The sequence below is a fragment of the Cibotium barometz genome, chromosome 27 (assembly GCF_041138505.1).
Source record: "Cibotium barometz isolate CiBa-2024 chromosome 27, ASM4113850v1, whole genome shotgun sequence".
Classification (NCBI taxonomy): domain Eukaryota; kingdom Viridiplantae; phylum Streptophyta; class Polypodiopsida; order Cyatheales; family Cibotiaceae; genus Cibotium; species Cibotium barometz.
Window position 1 is genome coordinate 40,461,560 of NC_141072.1, and position 19,170 is coordinate 40,480,729.

Here is a 19,170-nt window from a genome sequence, read left to right on the forward strand (position 1 = left end):
CTCCATGATTTAGGGTTGTAGGTAAATACAACTAATGAGACTCTTATGAATTTGTTAGCAAATCAACATCTTAAAAGCATGCTGATATCACAATGTGGCACAAGTATAAGCAGATGCAAAAATTGATCAAATATTTTGCAATACATGAGAATATTAGACAATCTACTATACAAAAAATTTGCATGATTAGAAACAAAAAGAATTTGGATCAGTGGCTTAGTTTGCTTTTAAACTCAATCAATTGTTAATATACTTAAGGTTGATAGGATAATGTTATAGGATATGAATCTTTTTAATCTCTGGTCCCATGATATATCTCACGGGATGCATAATCAGGGTCCCAAAACAGCCACTTTTAGAGACCAATTTCTTAATTTGATGAACTAGGAAAAGGAAAAGGAGTTCAATGAGACAATGATTCTGATAGGGGTGGATGTGTTGAGAATTCCACTCTCGTTCACTACAACACGTTGGGGGCATAGTAGTGTTCCGGCAATATTGAGGCCTTCAAGATGTCAGGGCATTTTTTCGCTGCTCAAAAATAACGCTACTGGGCAATGAGAATAGCAGTAAAATTTTGTTGCTATTTTCGTTGCTTAGTAGCGAAATTTTGTTGCGAGGCAACGATTATAGCGCAGCGAAATTTCGCTGCTGCGAGGCTGTAATTTTGTAAGCAAAAATAGCAGTAAAATTTTGTTGCTATATTGTTTTAAAGAATTCTAAAGAGTTGTTGAAGATTAACATTAAGTTATACATGTCATATACATACAGAAAATGATGATAGTTTTAAAAAAATATTCTTTGGAACCCTTACAATCATGTTTGAAAAATAAAAACAAAAATAGTTGAAAGCTTTTGAAGGAAAATAATTACATTAACAATGTCAAGATCATGAATCTATCCCATCTTGTAATAGATTCATTTGTGTTGCTTCATTAATCTCTACATCTAACAGAAGTTCAATGAAAAGATGGGGTTCCATATCAATATCACTATCATTATCCAATAAAGCATTATCATGATCGATAGGTGACTCATCTTCTTCTTTGGATTTATGTTCTTTGTGCTCTTAATCAGTCTCCTCTAAATTATTTTCTTCATTTTTATCATTGTCTTCTTCCAATGAGTCGATTTGAGGTAGTACTTACACCTCATCTAAAGATTTAGCCTCAACATCTTGATCTTGAAAGATATGTTTTGAACAAGGAAAAACTTATATAACGTACCACTACTAGTCCTCTTATGCATAATGAACTAGTGTTTTGATTTTATATGATAATCGTGAACAGCCATGCAATTTTTTTTTTGAATTTTTTTTTTGAAAAAAAAAAGGTTTTTTGATACGACTGTACGTTATAAGCATATGCTCGTGGCTTTAGTATGGAATGTTCATTGGCAAGTGTGGAACGGTCGTACGAAAAAAAAATCATACGATCGTACGCTTACAAGCGTATGCTTGACTTTAGTATGGAATGGTTGTGGCAAGTATGGAACGATCGTAAGGATGTTTTTTTTTTAGTTTTTTTTTGTATGACCGTACGCTTAGAAGCGTATGCCCGTGACTTTAGTATGGAACGTTCGTACGGATTTTTAAATTTTTTTGGTACGGCCGTACACTTACAAGCAAATGCCGTACACTGACAAGCAAACGCTCGTGGCTTTAGGAACGACCGTAGCAAGTGTGGAACGACTATATTTATCGATGATTGGTTGGGTTACCAACCTGTTGAGACAGTGTTGAGGTAGTATAAAAGTATCTCTCTCACCATTCCAAAACTTAGTGAAATCAATTGAAAAAACCCATCTGGATGTTTTTTCACAGTTTAAGAGCTGGAACTTCCAACATATCTTACTGAAAAGATCCCTAAGATTTTGGTGGAATTGAAAATTTCAAATAAAATCACCACAGCTCAAGCACAACTTTATCCAACACGAGAACACAATATCATGACCCTCAAACTATAGGATTTGTTAGGTCAACCAACAGTCACGGCACATCTTGAAAGGATTACCTTTACACAAGACTTGAACATGTCATGTTTGGGGTACTTTGAACATACAATGTATATTGAAACTAAGCCCCTCACTTGCAAGTTTTTTGTGGTTGAGTATGTGTTGGAAGCAGATTTGATCTTGGGGCATAAATGGACTATTGTTGCCTAAGCACCACTGTGCTTTGCTATAAAGCATCTACCCCTTCCACTCCATCCTCACCAACAAAGTCCAATGCTAAAATCTCACAATCAGCAGAGCCATTCCTGAAGAAGTTCCCAAAGCGCAACCATCTACCTCTAAAAAGGAACTCAAAGGAAAAGCCTTGGATCCCACGCCTGTTCAACCACCAACCTCACCACACAAGAGAAGGCTACATGCTTAAAAGCCTCAATATCATCAGCCAAAGCAACTCCCAAGAGTCAAGCCTCATCGTCAATAACACCCGTGAGTCTCAAACCTGTAACCTCAATGCCAATCAATGTAAAGGAAGGCTCACAACCTTCCACTTCCACCAAAAAGAAAACTCCACCAAGACATTCAAAATCAAGGTATCTTAATGGTATCAAAATGTGGGTGGAGAAGCAACTACTTGTAGCCCAAGGCTACTACGAAGGTGCCAATCCAATTTTGGTGCCTACTTGGTCTTTCAAGTATAGGCAGTCTCTCACTTGTTGCTGTGGTAGTCAGTTTAATGAGTCTTTGACTCCCACTTAGTAGCCAGGACCTTGTTAATCCAATTCTAAGATTAACAAGAGCTACCGCCATTATCTTACATCAAGGAGTCACGGTAGATACACCAAAGGGTCATACATTCAAGATATGAAGCAATAGTGTCCAAAGCTACAACTTGGATGGGCGCCCGTAAGTAATGATGTGACGGAATATTTATGGCAATTCCCGCTCTTCAAGAGCATGTGGTAGCAAGCAAGGATGAAGTCCTAAATGATGTAATTCATGGATATATTATGAGAGTAGTCATTAGGCCTCTTATGAGCCTAAAGTGCCTGGCCAGCCATAGTCTGAGTGAGTGTGAATACTTATGGCCATGTATATAAGTGAATATCATAATACATGGGACTCTCCCATTGTGCAATTGAGTCTTACTCTTACTAATCCTCTTGCTAATCTCTCTCTCTAATACATGCTAATGAGTGTATGTGAGTGAAGTGAGGTGAGAGGAGGGACGAGGACCCGTAGAGCAACGCGGTGGTGCGACAACGCTCGCAGGAGGCACGGTGGAATTGCTTCTCAAGGCATTGTAGAGCTTGCATACCTCAAGGGTTACGAGCTCGGCCATTGGAAAGATCCTCACACGACGGTTGCGGTTCACCAAGTAATCTCTTTTTGGATGTGTTTCAAGGAGGGTTAGGGTGAGCCATAACATTTTTGGCGCTGCTGTGCCGGGGAGCCATCCCTTGGTTTTTCCCACCATCATTTTGACTCTTATCTATGTATAACCCATTTTCCATTATCTTGATTAATGGTTTCCCATCATGAAAAAGATGTGGATTTGACGGGTAATTTGTGTGAGATTTGGTGTAGAATAGCTCTCTTTTTTGTTTTTGAAAAGAATTCTTTTTGCTTAATTTTTAGATTAATTTATTATTTTTGTGGTTTTTCATGTTCTTAGGGCTTGCACATAGTTTGTATTAGGCTTAGTTTTCATCCATTGCAAACAATGCAATATAGAATGTAATTTTTAGTGAATGTTAGCTCTCTTTAGTATTAAACTTAGAACTAAGATTATTAATTTTAGTTTAACTGTGTGTTTGTTGTTGAAATTATTTGGATTAGAGTGTTAGCAAGCATTAGGAGTAGCCTAGTGCTAAACATAGAACTAAGATCATTAATTTTAGTTTAATTGTGTGTTTGTTGTTGAAATTGTTTGGATTAGAGTGTTAGCAGGCAGTGTTAGCAAGCAGTAAGAGTAGCTTAATCTTTCAAACAAAATCTTAAAACCATAAAAAAAACTCTTGAATTTGACTAATTTTTCTTAATGGACTGGTTTTTGTCATTAAGGGTAATTAATCTTACTCAAGAGATAAAAAAATTAGAAAATGTGTTAATTGGGATCTAAATTGATCATGAGTAGTCGAAATTAGTGTTTTTGAGTGTTTTGAGAGCATCTAGATACATCAAAACACCTAATCACATCAATTTTTTCATCAATTGGAGAAAGTTCTCTCTTTGCTTGATTTTTACCTTAAAAGAGGAAACCATAATTAAGAGTCTAATTAATCCCCTGTTTTAGATTTATTTACACATTTGTTGATGCACAAAGATTTGCATTCTTTTGCTCTATACAATGATGTGCTCAATTGTGTGAATTAATTAGAGATTAGTGATTAATTAGAGCTCTTGATTAGTGTAAAAGAGAGAAAGATTAAAAAAAGGATTAATTTTAGATTAATCTTTGATCACTTTTTTTTACATAACTCATTAAGGCTAATGAGCATTCAAAGTAGATGCTCATGAGTTGTCAATTTGTCCATTTTGGGGGTCATTTATGAACGGTGTAAGGGGTGTCATTAAAAAGGTTAACTTTTTTTATTCTCACTTATCTTTTTGGGAAAATGCCCATATCCCTTTCATTTTTAAATTCAAAAAACATCCCCCCCCCAAAAAAAAAAGAAAAATTCGTATTTCCCACTAGACTTTTTAAAAAAAAGTTCACGGGGTGAATCATTTTTTCATGCCCAAAAGGTTCACGTTTTTTCAGGAACCGTGCATGCAAAAAACAAAACGGCGTGAACCATATTTCATGCCCAAGAGTTTACAGCGCGAACCATTTTTTCAAGCCCAAAAGATTCACGTTTTTGAAAATTGCACGTAAAAATAAAATAAAATCACGGCGTGCACCATTTTTCACGCACAACAGTTCATGGCATGAACCATTTTTCACACCCAAAAGGTTCACGTTTTCGAAAACCGCGTGCAAAACAAAAATCACGACGTGAACCCTTTTTCATGCCAAAGAGTTCACGACGTGAACCATTTTTCATGCCCAAAAGTTCACGGCGTGAACCATTTTTCACGCCCAAAAGGTTCACGTTTTCAAGAGCCGTGCGTGCAAAAAAAATGAATTTAATAATCCGTGAAGTCCGGTTCACGGTGTGAACCATTTTCTGCAATTTCACGGAACTAGAGTTCCCGCCCCAAAAAAAGATCAAAAATTATAAAACCCTTGAAAAGGGGTTCGTCGGTGTGAAAAGAGGTCATCGATAAAAAATGAAAAAGAAAAAATTATAGAAGTCCGTTGGCGTGAAAAGGAGTCCATCGGGGGGGGAAAAAAGACTTTGGAAAACACCCCTGTTTGGAGGCCCGTATCTCCTAAACCGTATATGATGAAGGTGCTCTAGGGCTTATCGGAAAGCTGACATCGAGCTCTGAGTTTGACTCAGCCGTCCAAAGTTAAAATCGACCATTTTGGCCTCCGACCAGTAGCCTCATAATTCGACCTGAAAATCAAGGTAAAAAACAGCCAAAAACCCATGAAAAATCGCAAAAAAAAACAGTGCAAAAACGACGACGAGCCATATTCAGGCTACTTTTTGAAGGTCTAAACGATAAAATCACGGACGACTTAGGGAAACAAAGTTGTAGTACTCTAAAAATATTACAAATCTTTCATACAGAGTTTTTCAAAATTCCTTTTGGAATACCCTAAAAAACGTGCTGCGAAACAGGGAAAAAATTCTTGATTTTTTTTGTCTTGAGATAGTGATGAAGAATACGTTTAAAGAACCTCCTCTTTCATTTGGAAAGTTACTAGCATACGCTTTTTCTAGAAAATTATCTCTAAGGTCGTTCACGTGCATATAACGCCCGCTTGATCCAACAAAGAGTACGCCAAGCCTCTTAAGGCTGTAATGGGCTGTGGGAGAATATAAAAAGAAAAAAAACTGTGATTGCTCATTAAGGAGTATTTAGACACTGTGACATAGCCACGATAAAGGGATTGCCAGGGATCACACAAGGACTGAACCCAATGGCTGACATCTTTGAGCCATTGAGATCTATGCCACAAATTCACCTCCCAATATCGTTGGCCATGCCTATAACAAGTGTGTCATCGGGTTTTACACCCCCTATCACTTTGATCCCACCAGGCTTTGGTCCCTTACGTAACATTCCCACAAATCCTATAAGTACCAACCCTTTCCTGAATGCCCACACCTTGGACATATCGACTAGTCTAGGAAGGGGGGTGGCCCAAGGACTCATTAGTGAGTCTCTTCCAACAAGAGCACTCACATACGGCCTCAATGATTCATACAGAAATACCGCCGTACAAATTTCTAAAATTATGGGCAAACACGACGAAACAACAGACTCTGTTCAATTCATTCAAATGTTTGAACAGAGATGTGAAGCCTTTGGAAATCCCAATTGTCCCACTAAGGTACATGAATTGAACTTATGCTTAGAGGAAAAAGCTAGTCGATGGTTCATTGCATTGATGCCGACGATCAAGACCAACTTCAAAACCTTGAAATCAGCCTTTATACATGGCTTTTCTAGACAAGGTGATCGGTGGAGTGCAGTAACAGAACTCTATTCAATTGAGCGTCAACTAAATGAATCCATTATAGATTTTATCCTTAGGATAAAACTCTTAGACTCACGTTGTGAGTCATGGAAAAAATTAAACGATGTTCAATTGGAAGAGATGTTTCATGATGGGCTTGAAGAATAACAGCTTACACAACTTGATCATTGTATCCAATTTGGAAACATTCGATCAATGTTGTAAAGAAGCAATACATTTAGATGACAACATACTAGAAGATGATCATGCCACGAGGTGTTCCTCATCTAAACCAAGTGAAGTAATGGCAAAAGAAAGATCGATCTCGAAATTGACATTCCCACAATTTTATGTAGCCTTGCTTAAAACCTTACAGTCAACATCTCTAAGAGAGGATGGAAATCTTCAAAACTAGACATCCTTAATGCCTCTAAAAGCGAGGAACGAAATGCCTTGTGTTGTTAAGTGCAATCACTACGACCATCCCAATCCTCATTGTGCATACAAGGCACCTGTTCTTCGATACTGCATATATTATAAAACCTTTGACCATGATACTAAAAAGTGACCTGCTTCATCCACAATTGACTCAAAACCTCCATCTCTCGTGCACCAAACAAAAATAATCCAAAGGGTAGAAACTGCTCAAGAAGCAGTTAATCAAACACTTTACTGTTTCTATTATCGTGGACCTCACAAGGTGGCAGACTACATAGTTTGGAATACTTCCATGCCCATAGTCACTGACACCTTGCGACCAATGTGTGAACAATGTGGTATTGAACACATGTTCCAATATTGCCCAAGACGAGTTGCGTCAATGCAATTCGTCTCACAAAATACAACTCTTAACATCTTAAGTGTACAAAATAGGCAATTGTTCACGGTGCCCTTGAATGTGCTTACACATTTACAAGCCAAGGCACACGATACAGTCAAAAGGAACGCAAAAGACAATACCTCAACTTGGGTAGAAGAACATGCTTTAAAGCAGAACCCAAATGAAAAAGCAAAACCTTCTAAACCCAAGAAAAATAAGAGGCAACAAACTATCAAAACCAAGATTAATTTAAAGGACAGGGAAAAGGAGCCTATGAAGGACATAAACCCAAAAGGGGACATAATCCCAAAAGAGCCAAGAGCTATACATGATGCAAAAGCATCCACCTCAAAGACCACCACATAGACCTCAACACCCATATGTGCAACATAGGATACAAAAGCCCAAAATAAAATTTGATCTCGTCTCATGGGTAAACATAATGAAAAACTGATAATCTAAAGAAAGTCAGAAAATGAAACAAGTTCTAGTAAATCACTAAGTGAGGATGAAACAAGTTCTTACTCTTCACTCAGTGAACCACATAGACTAATCAAGAAACTAGAACCCACCCAACCACCCCAAATGCATAATAATGATCACATGATATATGCGGAACGCAAAAATCAAGCTCAAGAGAGCATGCTTAGCTTGGTTGAATGTCTTATAGGGTCATCGGTTGTGATTGAGCCTCATAATGCCAATCCTAAAACACCAACTAAATTACAAAGCCTAGAGGAGTACCACTTTCCCTTTCAAGAGAAAGACATACTCTCTACAGAAGAGTCATTTGAAACAGATTGTACGAACTATACGGTTGAGAAAGCACGTGAGGAATTTATCATTTCGACCTTACAAGATTAAAACAGTCTCTCAAAACCTCATTCGGATAAAGCCAGCATCACATCACCCTTGCACCTTTAAGGGCTCAACTTGAGTTATACCAAGACATAAAGAACTCCATAAAACAAGACCGTGAGGATTCGCAAGTTTCCAAATAGACCTCATTAAGAATTGTCAGAGGGCCAAGTATGCCAGTGTATGCATTAGTACTCTTGAAAAAGCTGAAAGCCAAAATGAGGATGAAAGTAAATGGGAGTATGAAACAGAAACAGGATCTGAAGCCGAAACAATAACCAAAATATCCATGGTTCCTTTGGAAGATTCTATTATGGTATGGTTGGATTTCCCTACAGGCAATGATGTTAAGCGCATTGATTAATCCTCAAGCTAGTCATAACATCATGACAATAGACACTTGGGTGTCATTGGGACAACCTAAACTCATCCCTACAAGCAATAATCTTGCAAAAGGAGCCAATGGACAAAACATTGAAGTTCCAGGTTACTTTAGATACACTACTCAAACGATCGATGGACGATTTACATTCCATGTTACCCTAGATTCCCTTGAGTACGATGTTGTCCTTGGCGGAACTTGGATAGGTGAATCGTTGTATTCAATAGATGAATCCATGCAAACAGTCACCTTGAACACTCCTTCAAACAATGTAAAATTGCTAACGGGAGGAAGAGACCTTACAAGAGCTGGAACTTCCAACATATCTTACTGAAAAGATCCCTAGGATTTTGGTGGGATTGAAAATTTCAAATAAAATCACCCACAACTCAAGCACGACTTTATCCAACACGATAACACAATATCATGACCCTCAAACTATGGGATTTGTTAGGTCAACCAACACTCACGGCACACCTTGAAAGGATTACCTTTACACAAGACTTGAACATGTCATGTTTGGGGTACTTTGAACATACAATGTGTATTGAAACTAAGCCCCTCACTTGCAAGTTTTTTGTGGTTGAGTATGTGTTGGAAGCAGATTTGATCTTGGAGCATAAATGGACTATTGTTGCCCAAGCACGACTGTGCTTTGCTAGTAGCGATAAAGTCATCATGATAGTCTGACAAAAAGTTGACAATACCATAGTGCAAGGAAGAGGATCCAACTTTAATGGATATCTATGATGTTGAACGCCAAAGTATACAAGCGTCTTCCACAAAAGCCCCTTTACACAATGACCTACTATCTACAATGAGACTAACTCTGATAAAGCATCTACTCTTTCAACCTCATCCTCACCTACCAAGTTCGATGCCAAAACCTTGCCAATCAATAGCTATTCCTGAAGAAGTTCCCACATCCAAACCATCTATCTCTAATAAGGAACTCAAAGGAAAGACCCTGGAGCCTATGCATCTTCACCGACAAACCTTACCAAAGGAGACAACCACATGCTCAAAGGCCTCGTCACATCGACAGCCACTCCACAAGAGACTCTAAACTCATCATCATCAACAATGCCCATGAGTCCCAAACCTGCAGCCTTAGCGCCAACCAAAGTCAAGGAGGGCCCCAAACCTTCCACATTAACCCAAAATAAAACTCCACTAAGACTACCACAATCACGATATTATCTTAATAGTATCAAAATGTGGGTGGAGAAGCAGCTACTTGTAGCTTAAGGCTACTATGAAGGTGCCAATCAAATTTGGGTGCCTTGATAGTCAAAACCTCTTCTTCAACAACGTAGCACTCGGAGGCCAAGGAAAAAGAAAAGTACTCCACAACACAGTCTACAAAAGCCTATGCGAGTTCCTCAAAAATCTCCACCAAGTCATCAAGTGTGGGTACCAAAAACACTGCTACACGCAGAAGGGTACTACCACAGAAATACCCAGGCTTGGGTCCCCAAGCTTGCACAAAGTCTCCTAAGCTTGCACATAGAATGAAGCCTCAACACACCAAGCACATCGGCCACCAGTTTACAATGTTCATGAAAGATGGGTGCCTGTGCATGTGATTCAACAACAAGGATACTATGAGTAATTCCATCATATGGTTGTCCAAATCGAACAATGTGAAGAAAACCTCACCACTAACTTCAACCCCAACAACTTCACCTAAAGTTCAACAAGAATGGAGGCCCAAGCAACAACAAGCAAATCACTCAACAACTCTCGTGCATTCAACACCAACACAAGAGCTTGTGTGTTCAAGCAAACAATCAGCAATCTTCCCTGCTGCCTCGACAACATCTGAGCAACAATTTCAAGAATCAATACCCACATCTGCAAACGGAGACTTATGAGCGCATCAAGGACAAAATAAAAATACTCTTGTCATCCCTTTGGATGTGAGAAATAAGAGCATAAGATGCTATTGCTCGTAAGTCATGACCTAGCTGACCCATAAAAGGCTAAATTAATGTAGCAGCTGCTCCATGAGTACATATCCATACTCATGCACTGGAAAACATTTGCACCAAAGCCTCACCATCGACAACTTCTAAGTACCGCTCTGGATGGGGGGGCCATGCTGGGTGAAAGCCTGGTCAATGGAACAACCCATCGCTGAGAATTTCCCTTCAAATTACAAACCTCTCTAGACGATGCCACCATCTTCACAAATCAATGATCTTCAATCCTTAGTGAAGATATCTATATTAGCCTCGCCAGTCAACGTAATTCTTTCAATCCTCACCAAACAATTGGCTACTTTAACACAAAGCAGTTCAATAAGAGTCTATATGACTCAATTCTTGTACTTCATGTAAATCTGCTTCATAAGAGCACTTAAATATACATAAACACATAAAAAGTAGATGGGCAGAAAATACAAGAACAGGTCCTACTTAACAACATTTAACAACAATCCCATGTGCCTAGGCCCATCCTCATGTGCACGTGCACTACTAGGACACTTTGTTACACACCATGATTTTTCCACTTACAATATAATGAATACTTTTATGGAGACTTTTAAATTTTGACCTCATTTTGACACACCCATTAGTGGAGTGCCTTGCACCATTATCCATCCACTTACAACATTACAATGATTTTTGAAAGACTTTTGAATTTTTACTAACCATTCTTCAAGTCTTTAAGATGTGACATGTGTGTTTAAAGTTTCCTTATTGTTTATAATATAAACCCATGGTGATAAAGGAAAAATGAAGGTTGTTACTTGAGGGCACATGAATAGGCTTTGAAGGAGTTACCTTATGGGAAATAGCTCTTAGTTATGCTTGAGAAACCTAATTTCTAGTGTAGTTTTTCCTATTTTAAATCTTTGCTGAATTTGGCATTGGTTTTATTTTAAAGGATTAAAAAATATGCTTATTTTTTGTGGGATTATTACGCATGTACCCTAGGTAGGTCTTGCCTTAACCCTTGTGTTTTAACAACTTACGAGGTGTAGCAGTAGGGAATCGAACCCAATCTTAGTTCGGAAATTTTAAAGTCCTATCTACTGCACTACAATGCTCGTGAATAAATTTTAGTTATAATCATGGCATTTTTCTACTTTTCTAATAATGACATTTGCCATTCACACTAGTCTTGTCATTGAGCCACTAAAGTGGCTATAGCCACATAAACGACTTAGGGTGTCATTTAGGTTATCAAAAGTAGGAATAGGTAACCATATTAAAACTTAGCAGGTAGTACATAGATGAGCTCCCTTAACAAAGTGCATCATATGGGAATTTGATTTTATCCAAAAAAGTGAAATTGTAAAACTAAGACTTTACTAAAAATAGTAAAAAGCCACAAAAGTGGCTGAAATATTCAATAGCATGTTCTAATTAGAGGATTGAAAAATGTTGTTAGCTTTTATTCTATCATCATTTTAAGTGAACACATACATTGTGTACATATTGATACACTTTTCATGGGATTTTTTGCATGTGTAAAATTTGGGTTTTAATAAGATATACAAACATTTAGCGCGACTTAGCAAGTTCCACCTAGTTTATGACTATTGAAAATAATGTTTTTGATTCATTCTTTGTGACTCTATTTTTTTAAACTCCGTATATGTGTTAAGAAGGGTTTCGTAAGAGGATTTTGTTTAAAACTCAATAACTTAAGAGATTTGAATTTTTTAAAAAAAAACTTCAAAAAGCCACAAAAGTGGCTTTTTTTTACAAGGCTAGTGTTAACTTATGATAACATTATACATAGGTCTAAAATGTTGATGATAGTGAAATTCGGAAGTTGGATAGGTTAGGCTTTAAAGAATGCCTTTATTTTCAATTTGACTTTTTGACTTAAATGTAGTGAATCATGATAGAGAACACTCTTGACTTAAGTAAATCTTGAATCTTGATTCTTGAATGAGAACTTAGGGTCGAGGTGGCTAGCAAAGTTAACTTTTTGAAGGGCGTGTACCCATTTTTGGGCATTTTGACGACTAAATATAGCCAATATTTATTTTGAGTGGCCGTCACAAAATAAGGTAAAATGTGAAAAATAGGGCTTTTAAAACTTCACGAATGGAATCTGGAAGAGTGTGGAGTGGGTGGGTTGTACACATGGCCTTTAAGAAAAGATGAGCATGAGGAGTGGGGAGGGGGGGTCAAGACTTTAGACTTGTGAAGGGTCGAGAGTCAAGACTTTAGACTTGTGAAGGGTAAAGGAGCGATCCGAATGGGATTCGCCTAAAGACTTTCTTAGAGTACACACACGGAAAAAAGAATTCCCAAAGTATAGCCCAGAAGAATTCTCAAAGTATAGCCCTCTGCGCAAACACTTTACTTATTTCTGTGGCACTTCAACCTTTGCAGCAGCTGCTAGCTATAGTGTGGCGGCCATGGAAGATCGCCCTCTTCTGGGGGTGCTAGTCTTGCTCTTGCAAGTGGTAACCATAAGCATTCTACCTCTTCAGCCTTGCCCCGCATTGGGCCAACAGCAGATGACTGAGTCAGTGTATGGCTTGTGTAACACGGCCACGTTCTCTACCAACGGCTCCTTTGCTCACAACCTCAACTCAGTGCTGGGCACCCTCACCCAGCAAGCCTCTAGGTCCTTGTACTCAAATGCCACAGTAACATCTGGTTCTTCCAACGCTTCCTATGTGTATGGCATGTACCAGTGCCGGGGAGACCTCTCCTTTTCCGACTGCTATGTTTGTGTTTCGCAAATTTTGGGGACTTCTGCGTGTGGTCCAGCAATGGGCATGCGAGTGCAGTTGAAAGGTTGCTACGCGCGCTATGAGAACTACAACTTCCTGGAGGCTGCCGAGGACACTCTGGTGACATCGAATTGCTCTACCACGCGCAGTACCAACTCGCTCTACCAAGCCAATGTAGGCACCGTGCTCAACGCCACCGCAAAGGCTGCCCCCGCGCACGCTGGCTTTGGCTTCAACGAGTCTAGCGTGGGCAAAGGTGGTAGCACAGCCTATGCTCTTGCACAGTGTGTGGGCTATCTCACCCCGTCCCAGTGCCAAAGATGCCTCTCGCAAGTCTCAGACTACACCAGTTTCTGCAAGAACGCAGTAGCCGGCCAGGCCTACTTCGTCACCTGCTACTATCTCTTCGACAATACACCCCTCCTCTTCACCACTACCGCCACCACCGGCCCATCGCCAGCTCCGGCCAGCAGCATCTCGCCGACCGGCACTATTGGCTTCCCCAATACCCCCTCACAAGGTACGGCGCTGCAATATAGCATAGCTCTCCTAATTCTCCGAAAATCCTAACCTCCTTGTTACTTCTTTATACTCCTCATATAGTACAAAGCAAAAAACGAAGCACAGTTCCAATCATTGTGGGAGTTGCGCTGGGCGTTTTCCTGCTTCTTGCGGCTACAGCTGCCCTAGCCCTGTGCTTTGCCAGGCGAAAGCGAACGGCCAAGCTAGCACAACAATTTAAAACAACAGGTTTGGTTTGACGTGTTTGTTCATGAAATATTATGTTTGGTGGCACGCCATATTATTATTCAGTCCTAATACGCAATCTAGTTAGTTCTTGATTCTTAAATTCCATACAGACACGGGCTACGATGCGCTGCCATTCAAATATCGACAAGGGGCAACAAAATTCTCCCTTGAGGAGCTACGAGAAGCAACCGATGATTTCCATCCCAGAAATAAGCTCGGAGAAGGTGGCTTTGGTCCCGTCTATAAGGTTTGCTTACCTTCCGTTTGTTAATAAAACTGAAAGTATACTAATTTCTAAAGTTGTACATATCTTTATCCCAGTAGACGATTATAATTTCTCTTCACCACAGGAGTAAGAAGTCCTTAAAGCTAGACCTGAAATTCCCTAATCATTTACTTTAAGTGAAAGTGGATAGGAGGAACGGTGTGTTGCGTGTTGAATAGGAAAAAACATAGGCTTAAAGTGATTTATGTGCTAGAATTGTAAACCGAGAAAATGAAATCATGAAGATTTCCACTTTCTATAGACTACCACTAGTGTAATAAACATATGCTCAGAGTAGAGATTATCATCATCATTGTTGGCATGGAGGAAAGGATCTCATCATTGTTGGCATGGAGGAAAGGAACTCGGGAAATCTAACACACAAACACGCTATAACACACAAACTTGACTAAAATAGGGCACCAACATCAAAATTTGGTATTAATTCATGAACAATATTCCTTACTCCTTAAGTTTGCCTTAGAGTTTGGCTTAATCAATCCTTACATTTAAGTTGCCTTAGGAAACAATTTTTTTTTAATGGGCACATGACAAGTGGATTTAATGCACATGGGAAATCCTCTCTCTCTCTCTCTCTCTCTCTCTCTCTCTCACAGTTTTGGTCTCATAGGCATTATGGCCTCTTAGAGACGTTAATACATCATTTCCCTCTCTCTATACATACATACATATATATATGTACTTGCTTCTATAGATGTCCAACACAAGGCTCTGTGAGCCAGTTCTCTCTCTCTCTCTCTCTCTCTCTCTCTCTCTCTCTCTCTCTCTCTCTCTCTCTCTCTCTCTCTCTCGCCCCATTTGTAAGGAGACCGGGCATTAGGGTAGCATGAGAGTAGGACAATGTAGGCATGGAGTGAATCAACAAGAAGAGAAGGAGGAGGAAGGCAAAGGAGGGGGTAGGAGGAGGAGGAGGATAAAGAGGAGGAGGAGAAGAAAAAGGGGATGAGGAGGAGGAGGAGGGTGGGAAAAAGTAGGGCGATTAGGGAGATGTAGGACCAAGGAGAAGCAGGAGGGGAGGGGTTTTCAACCTTTATATTAAGGTTAAAAATCTTAGCTTATCAATAATTAGTCAATTTAATTAGCTAATACCCTTAGTGTGAACACACACCTTCTGAGTGAAATGAAAGACCTATGTTTAAGTCAGCAATATATGGTGGAAGTAAAGAGTGTCATAGCTATTCTCTCTCAAACTATGTGGCTGTAGACTATGAGGTTGTTGTGGAGTCATAGATCCCGATGTGATCCTAGGCCTTGGTCTATCACTATTCTTTACGATAAACGAAATTGCATATGATTAGGTTTATTTTTTTTTAATGGTCGTCATGCTGGTTGGCAATTTCAATCGTGTCAAATAAACCTAATAGTTTCACATGCCATCAAAGAATACTCTAAATCTTATGAAAACATTAAAAATTTGGGAGCATCCCATCATTTTGAAGGGAGACGTTGCCTATAAAAAATCAACCTTACATATGATCACATCAAACTATCACGAGTGTATCCACAATCCCAATACATTATGTGGTTTACATACCATCCAAAAGCCCACTTTGTTAGTTGTTAGCCCCCAAAAAGGGTGAGAAATCTCCCCAATTTCTTAGTTGTTAGCCTTAAAAAAGAGGAGAAATCTCTCCCACCCATCCCTTATGGATGGGGGGCCTCCCCCTCCCATCCCCTATGTACCTGATTTTTAGCTCTTACTAGAGAAAAAAAGGGGGTGTGTGGAAGCTCGACTTATGTGTGAGCATGCGTGCGTGTTTGAGAGAGAGAGAGAGAGGGAGGAAGAGAGAGAGAGAGAGAGAGAGAGAGAGAGAGAGATGTGATGGCCTTTAAAGGATTTTAATGATGCATGCATCATAGAGAGGTTACAAGTAAACACAAACATATATTTTGAACTTGGAGAGTGAGAGCATAACATCCTAATTAACATATAGTATAATTTAAGGCCTTCTTCTTTATTACTTTTAGTAATTTAGGATGAATGAACTTATAATTTAAGATTAAGGTTGATCTTGTTAATTTGGAAGCACTAACTACAGTTTTGTTTGGATATTTCCAAATGCTACTTATAAACATTTTTGTTTCATCAAAAAAAAAAGTTATCTTTATTGTTATTAAATACATAAATGTGTACTTGAAGGACATCACTAAGGTTCAAAGCCCAAACTATCATCAGTTTTAATAGGTGTAGACATAATGGCTTTAAAATTAAAGCATCCTCATAAATATTTACAACCACTACATATAGCTCTGTTTGGATAGAAATTATGGGGTAAATTTACTATTTGTTCATCATGGAAAGTTTATTTGCTAGTGAGAATAAAAGTTAGTACATAAGTTTTGAAAGAGAAAGTTATAATTTCTTTGTCTCTAATTTTCATATGTTTACTTACATTTACAAAAAGCATATGCATGTCCAATGATTAATAGTGCACTAGTAGTAGCTTTCCTCTCGAGACTAGCATATATAAGAAAATCGTAGAGAGATCGTAGATCATTTTGTGGGCATTACATTCAAAATGATTTAATTGTGCCCTAGTACTCTCAAGACTAGCATATATAGAAAAAAATCGTGTTTCATTTTGTGGGCATTACATTCAGAATAAGGTTTCAACTATAATTTATTTATATGTACATCTTTCCTTGAATCAGATGGCATTACCTGTAATAAGTCTACTTCTTTCAGGGAATTTTAAAGACTCAAAGGGAAGTTGCAATCAAAAAGCTTTCTTCTGAAAGTCATCAAGGAAAGACAGAATTCATGAATGAGGTGAACTTGATTACAAACGTGCAACATCGGAACTTGATTCAATTGTTGGGATGTTGTGTGGAAGAATCCAATCGCCTTTTGGTGTATGAGTATCTTCCAAAGCGAAGCTTGGACTTGCTTCTATTTGGTAAGCATCTCCTTCACTAATTAATCCATTTTCTTTTTTCACTAGTTGTAAGCCCCTATTCAATCCATTTTCTTTTTTCACTAGTTGTAAGCCCCTATTCAGCCCATTAGTGGAAACCTATGTTATAATAGTCTAAATATATTAAAATTGAATACTTACATTTTTATAATCCTTGATAATTAGCTTAGTGGAAACCTATCTATTTTCTCGCATGGGGTAATGCAGATGTTGGTGATCATGGAACTGTGTTGGATTGGCGTACTCGATTCGACATAATAGCTGGCATAGCGAGGGGGTTGTGCTACCTCCATGAAGACTCCCATGTTCGGATCGTGCACAGAGATATCAAAGCAAGTAATATTCTGTTGGACGACAACTTAAACCCAAAGATTGCAGATTTTGGTCTAGCAAGGTTTTTTGCGGATGATGTAACGCATCTTACAACAAGAGTGGCGGGCACCATGTAAGTTGCTCGATCATCATGGCTCCCTATGTTGTTTTAAAGGGCAATTAGTGGTGCACAAAGTGGTGCTCATCTCTACTAATTAGCTCTTTACATTTGCATTATAGGGGGTACCTTGCGCCAGAGTATGCCATTAATGGCCAACTAACACATAAGGCAGACGTCTATAGCTTTGGCGTGGTAGCTCTTGAGATCGTGAGCGGGAGGAAGGTCATCCAGCACAGGCTCGAACCAGAAAAGCAACATCTCTTGGAATGGGTGAGGAATTTGACTGACTTGGTTCTTCACTTTACCTTTTCTAGTTTGTTGAATTTCGAAGTTTAATTTTGATTTTTTTGGGATGTTTTGGCGGCAGGCATGGGCACTGTACGAGAGGCAACAGCAAGCACAGATTGTGGATGCAAAGCTCGGCAACACAGGTATGGTGAGTGCTGCGGAGGTGATCCGCGTGGTGCATGTGGCCCTTCTGTGCACCCAAACTAGGGCACAGGTGAGGCCGGCCATGTCCCAAGTGTACGCCATGCTGTGTGGCCAATCAGATATCTTGGAGTTGCCCACACGACCAACCATCATTAGCATGGAATCCCCCGACCCCCTCACATCAAGCCCCCCTTCTTCTGCATGGCTCTCCGACCCTTCCCGAATTGCCCCCTCCAATCAGGTCTCCATCTCAGAAATAGAGCCCCGTTAGAGAAGAGGGTCTATCGACCTCGGAGCCCATTTATTTAAATAAATTGTAACTCCACACTTCTGGTGTGAGAAAGCCCACACTCCACATACGCATGCCCTTTACATCTATAGATGCCACGTGCTCTTTGTGCTCCATCCTTTTTGCGTTGAGTTTGTGGTTAATCTATATCATTCTCGTGATCAAACATTTGTAGCTTGGATGAGGAGGAGGTAGAGAATTCTTGCGTTAAGTTTGTGGTTAATCTATAACTCGATCAAACATTGCGCTTACTACTTAGCTTGGATGAGGAGGTAGAGAATATCCTTGGTGCCTATAGCTCAAACATTGCTGCTTTCATCTTATCTTACTTGCCACTTTCATCTTATCTACTGTTTATTAAAACACAACTTACTCCCTTTCTATGAGAGGAATAAAAGGGGTCAAGGAGAAGAAAGGGAGGTTTTTGGATTTTTGAAATGAAGATGTAAGAAAGGGAGATTTTCGGATTTTTGAAACAAAAATATCAATTTTCACACTCGGTTTCAAGCTTGGGAAAGTATTTTTTGCTGTATGGCTTCTAGCCCCAGAGGTGCGGTTCACCTACTTGTACTACATAAACCATTTGAGAACACATGTCAAACATCACTATATATTATATAAACAAAGAGTTTCATTAAACTACCACGTGGCAAGAATTTAGAGGTTCAGGAGGCAATTTGAAGGTTCGAGGAGGGGTAGGCTCCTATTTACTCTTAAGAATTTAAAAAATATCAAGCTAAGAATTATATGCGTGCGAAGCATGGGTCAGCCTACTAGTTATTT

General features: G+C 39.2%; 1 protein-coding gene across 1 annotated transcript; it reads left to right on the forward strand.

Annotated features, from left to right (window-relative positions):
- Nucleotides 1-12,803: 12,803 nt before the first annotated feature.
- LOC147623391 (cysteine-rich receptor-like protein kinase 15) lies at nucleotides 12,804-18,534 on the forward strand. Its single transcript, XM_086821536.1, has 7 exons — nucleotides 12,804-13,802; nucleotides 13,886-14,032; nucleotides 14,143-14,279; nucleotides 17,005-17,215; nucleotides 17,441-17,678; nucleotides 17,786-17,936; nucleotides 18,034-18,534. The coding sequence occupies exons 1-7, from the start codon at nucleotides 12,962-12,964 to the stop codon at nucleotides 18,367-18,369; spliced, it is 2,061 nt and encodes a 686-aa protein (XP_086677662.1). The 5' UTR covers nucleotides 12,804-12,961; the 3' UTR covers nucleotides 18,370-18,534.
- Nucleotides 18,535-19,170: the final 636 nt, after the last annotated feature.